Source organism: Benincasa hispida, chromosome 4, assembly GCF_027475165.1.
Source record: "Benincasa hispida cultivar pf3 chromosome 4, pf3_genome.v1.1, whole genome shotgun sequence".
In the NCBI taxonomy this organism is placed as follows: Eukaryota; Viridiplantae; Streptophyta; class Magnoliopsida; order Cucurbitales; family Cucurbitaceae; genus Benincasa; species Benincasa hispida.
This window is the reverse complement of record NC_143481.1, coordinates 30,867,495-30,873,210: the sequence shown is the minus strand read 5'-3', so window position 1 is coordinate 30,873,210 and position 5,716 is coordinate 30,867,495. Positions and strand designations below refer to the sequence as shown.

At 37.9% G+C, this 5,716-nt stretch overlaps 1 protein-coding gene across 1 annotated transcript; it reads right to left on the bottom strand.

Moving 5' to 3' along the window:
* Positions 1–4,236: 4,236 nt before the first annotated feature.
* On the bottom strand, positions 4,237–5,078 carry LOC150036637 (uncharacterized). Its single transcript, XM_090313192.1, has 2 exons — positions 4,571–5,078; positions 4,237–4,511 (listed from the first exon to the last, which is right to left on the bottom strand). Exons 1-2 carry the CDS (start codon positions 5,076–5,078, stop codon positions 4,237–4,239), a joined length of 783 nt encoding a protein of 260 aa, XP_090169318.1.
* Between the last annotated feature and the right edge of the window lie 638 nt (positions 5,079–5,716).

The window sequence follows — 5,716 nt, the reverse complement described above, 5'->3', positions numbered from 1 at the left end:
AACACAAAAATGTTGTAGATCTCTATGAAGCTCTGGAGGTGGGCGTGCGGGTCCTTGTCGCCTTCCTCCAAACTGTCGAGAAGTCTGGATCATCAGTAGCATCACCAGTTTCATTTCGAATCTCGATCCATCAAGCGCAGGCCTCATGATTCTTGGGGAGAAATCGTAGAGGTTAGGTGATGCATAGTCTCGAATGGGCCTATTGCGATCGTTTGCCAGTAGGATTGGATTCGCCATGATATTTTTTTCATTTGGTGCTCCGTTTCCAGGTTGTTTCGCCATGTTGTCTTTATCTAGTTGTTGGTGTTGATGGCTATCTCTCAATCTTCGTCGGAACTGATTGAAAAATTGGCTATCTCTCAATCTTCGTCGGAACTGATTGAAAAATTGACATGCGCAGCAGAAATAAGAATCAATTTTACATTAATTGCCCAAAATAAACATGCAACCCTAAAAGAATTAATTAGGGTTATTTTGAAATAATAACTTTGAAGCTCTCGAAACTTGTCTATCTCCACCCGAACGCGAACGGACCACCACTAGAGCTGACCTACTATTCTCTGGACTCAGAACCGGGTTGTGGGACCTGATGGACGAAGAACCCGAGAGAGAGAAAAAGAGATGGAAATAGTATAATGAAACTGGGTTGGGTTTGGTTCTTTTTTTAGCCCAATTTTAAAAACTAATTTTGCAAATTTCTAAAAATATTTAATCCAAAAACACAAGCCCATATTTATAGAAAAGGGCAATGCAAAATTGCATGAAAAAACTTCATAAAATCCCAACACCTAGAATCCATTATCTAAGTGGGCTTAATGTCTCCACTATAAGCCAACACCTAGCCCACTATTTTGTTAGTGGAATTATCCAACAAAATTTTGGATTTTCCCACTATCTTTAGTCAAAGGGCAAAATAGTCATTTGGTCAAAGTCAAACTTTGACCAAAAAGTCAACATTTTGACTTTTTATGATTTTTTTCATGTTGACAAATTTTGACCTCCCGAGCATAAATCCGCATTCATTTTCTCAAAATCCAAATCATATTTGAATAGAAGGTCGGTCAAAGTTTGACTTTTCACAGTCAAAAGTCAACTCTTTGACTTTTTACATCTTTGACCATTTTCATTATTTTCGAGCTTCCAAATATGAACATATTCATATTCTTGATATTTAAATCACATTTAAATATTAAAGTTGTATCTCTAAACTAAAAAATCGACCACTATATCACATATACTTGTCGGTTTCTCTCTCTTCACCTAATTCGAACAATTCGAATTATTCTATCATACTGTTCTAAGTTTATTCCATATGAGCTTGTAGGGGAACCTAATGAACCTATAGTTCATAGGCTCCAACGATCCGAGATTAGCTGGCTAATACTCTTTAGACAGAGCTAATCAACATTCGTTAACTAACGGGTCATTCCACTATAGTCTCGCAGTTGCACTCCCCTCACTATAGATATATTTGTGTCCATTTGATATAACCATGATTAGTAAGTTAATCCTTCACAGGTTGTTCGTAATCTCCACTGGGTCATAAAAAACCGTTTTACCCCCGAGACTACATCTTATTCCTTAAGTTCCACTGATCCTCTAATGAATAATTGGTTTAAGGTCCAACCCATAAATCGAACCCCTTTCGGGCCAATGAGAGGGTAGGGCCCCTTATTCAAGACCTGGATTCAGTACTAAAGGGAACAACCTATCTACTATCCCTATAACGGGTAGGAGTAAATTCCGTCTTGCACCCTATGTTCCCAGCTACTCACTTGATCTTACCCCTGAAATAGAAGGCTAATTGGGCTAGCGATAATGAACTGCCCTCATCTATGCAGATCTAAGGATAATTCTGAGTGAACAGGAGTTCATAGTTAGCTCAGGATTAAGATTAAGTTACCTAGGTCACCAATTAACGAAATAGTCAGTTTTATACATTAAACAGCATTTAGAACGTAAAAATGACTATTTCATGGTTCAATCTTTACATAAGATTGCCTCCATTTTCATGTCTCCACATGGACAGTTTAGGATCACATTATTTGTACTAACTACAAAATGGGCCGCATCCATAATGTCCCTAGAATAAGGTGCCCAACCTTATTCATATACTATAAACCATTTTGGCTATATATATTTGAACTTGATCCACATTTATGTCACTACATAAAGTTCAAACTTAAACTTAATAGCCTCGGAACCTTAGTTTATTGGATTCATGAATATAGAATTTAAATTTACTAAAGATTTTCAATAAATGCTTTATTGAACAAGAATATGATATTACAAACTACGAGTTTTAGGACATAAAATCCAATAGAAACGTCCTTTCAATCTCTTGGTCATAATTTGCCAGAGATTGAAAGCTGCAAAGAAATCAGAAAAATTACCGTTAGCACACTGAATTGCCGAAGTCCCCCGAGACAACGCTAAAAACTTGATGCGTTATTTTATGCAGTGATATAATGAAAGGAATTGCGATGATGGAAAATGCATTGTGCAATAAGTTTTCTCAACAGAATCCAAGTATAAATCCTACTGAGTTTCCTAGTAAGTCCAGGGTCAAACTCAGTTACTAAGGAACACAATATGTGGTAATAATTTTTTAGATGACTTTGCGGTAACCAATAAATCAAAGAGTTGTTAGGTTGTTGTTTGCGGTGTAAAAAGTATGCAGCTGATTTGAGAAAAGATGATTATGCGGCAGATACACTGAGTATATGAGGGAACGGGTTAAGAAGTTCTTTAGCTATCGTTTCCCAAGAATGCGTTCAAACTATGCGATCATGCTACACTCATGTGATAGCAAATCATTTTTCAATGCAAATGCGGTAACTCCTAATTCTAGGATGCATGTGCTGAATACGATAATGTCCATAGAGCTCATTCCTAAGTCTCTACTTCTTGCCTATGCGATGAGGCAAGATACACACAAAGACAAGGTGACCGCATACAATCATAGTCTATCTCTAGGATGCATGTGATGCGTTAATAGCAAGAGTGCTTATTCCTAAGCTCCTATCTCTTGATTATGCGTTTCTAATCTAACTCTCACGAGCCTAGATTCTAACCTGACTTTTCCAAGCCTAGATTCTATCCTTAGACTATCATCCCGAGTATCTCTAATGGACAAATGATGCATACATAATATAAGATAATCACATAGAATGAAGATCCCCAGTTATGCTAGCTAAGAGCTTCTCAACCTATTCGACAGATTTAGCTACTTATGCATAATAAACAGAGAGGGAACATATATAAAGAAGTAAATTCCATTTCTATAGATAAGTTCAAAGTACAAAATGACAATGGAAGATAAGGATAGAGAGCTTGGTAGAGATCCCTTGCTTCCCAAAGCTTTTACACTGTTAACTCTATTATGTTCAAAAGATGTTCCTACATCCGCAGGAGTTGGCCCTCACTCTGATCTCGATGCTTTTGGTTCTCTTCCAAGTTCACCGGAATGATCTCTTGGTACAATCTCACTTCTCTCGCTTCCGCCTTCTAAATAAAAGAAAAACTAAGAACAAGGCTACTTTTAACTAAGGGGAAAATTCTCTAACTGTTGAACTTCTTCACTCAAGGTGGCTTCTGATATTTATAGAGCTTTGGGGTGAAAGGCTTCGTCTTTCTTATGATTGCACTGATAGGATGACATTAATTCTCTGTCTGATGCGTCGAATATTTGTCACCGAAAAGTTGAGTGTACTTACTACAGTAGTTCGTTAACGGCTGGTCAACTTAATTCAGAATCGACCGTCATCAGCTTTCTGTCCCATCATGATTTATTACGCTTTTTACCCAGATGCGCCCACCAAGTTTCGCCGGCTCTATGCGGCAACCTTCTTGAGCAGATATTTGCGAGGGAAAATGACCGCATAGCCTTGCAGTAACACAATCTTTTGATGCGCTCGGCCGTTGATTTCTTTGAATCACATTTTCCACCTTGCGTCAACGCATATCCTGCACAAAAATACATAAGTTAACTGTTTTAATGCGATGGACGCATGCAACCGCAATATTGTGAACTTAATGCTTTTTGGACACTATCTTATATATTTTATCAACGCAACCTGCATCGTTTGATAACTTAGCACTATAATAACGTGCATTTTTGTCTGTTATCAACTACCGTTTAAAGAAGGTGTTCTTTGCGGTCCTACAACATCTGTGTTGATGAGCTGCAACTTGCAAATGATGGCTCTCCAGGTTACTTCGGGAATGGCTTCCTATTTAATTTCCAAATTGACATGCTTTGAAGCTTGAGATTGCATCACCAAGCTTGGAAACATCAAGTGCTAGCTCCTTTTCTTGTAGGTGCAACAGACCTTGATGATGATAGTGTCCAACTCTCTTGTGCCAAATCTGTGTGACATCTTCCTTAGGAAGAAAAACAGATTGCTCATTCTTTAAAGGATTGAGTGAGAAACTCTTTCCTTTCATTTTAACTTTGAAAATTTCCATATTAGCTGCATCCTTAATTAAACAATATTTATCTTCAAAAGTAACTTCAACAAATTATGGTTAATGTCGGGAACAAAGAGAACATCTTGTATATGTTTTATACCTTTATAGCTTGTAATCCCAACAGTGCATTTTCCTTTGACAGAGATGTAATCCCCATTGTCGATTCTTACTTTGGTGATGTTAGTTGGCTTCAAATCTCTAAACAATTCCTTGTCATAAGTCATATGATTGGTATAACCACTATCAATTAGCCAGCTTTCATTTGATTCACTACCCATGAAACATGTAGCCACAAATAATTGATCCTCCTCCTCCTCCTGATCAACAATCTTAGCCTCTTCACCTTGCTGTTGATTCTTGCTCCTGCAAATTATAGCTTCATGCCTCATTTGGTTACATTTGGTGCACTTGGCGTCTGGTCTTCTCCAGCATTTGAAAGGAGGATGATCCTTTCTATTACAATGTTGACATGGAGGATAGGACCCCTTTTTAACTCCTACTTTGTTGTTGGCTGAGGGTTCTCCATTAAGACTTTGATTCTTCTTGTTGTTCCTTGAATTCTCATGTTTGGCTTGCAAGACTCCTTCAACAACACCTTCTAGCCTCATAGCTCTTCTTTACTTCTGTCCAACCTATAATCCGAACTCCTCTCGGGCCAATGAGAGGGTGGGGCCCCTTGTTCAAGACCTGGATTCAGTACTAAAGGGAACAACCTATCTACTATCCCTATAACGGGTAGGAGTGAATTCTGTCTTGCACCCTATGTTCACAGGGATACCTGATCTTACCCCTGAAATGGGAGGCTTATTGGGCCAGCGATAATGAGCTGGCCTCACCCATGCAGATCTAAGGATAATTCTGAGTGAATAGGAGTTCATAGTTAGCTCAGGATTAAGATTAAGTTACCTAGGTCATCAATAATGAAATAGTCAGTTTTTTTACATTAAACGACATTTAGAACGTAAAAGTGACTATTTCATGGTTCAGTCTTATGTAAACTCTTTACATAGGATGCCCCTATTTTCATGTCTCCACATGAACGGTTTAGGATCACATCGTTTGTAATAACTACAAAATGGGCCATTGACAAATATCTGTCATATCAGTCCTTGTTTCCATCTCACAAGCAGTTTGTGATGGTATTGACAATTGAATTGCTTTCTGCATTTCGATCTTAAACTGTAACTACATTAACTTTAGATTACAAGGATGGAAGGTCAAGATACAAACATAGGATTTTTGAGTT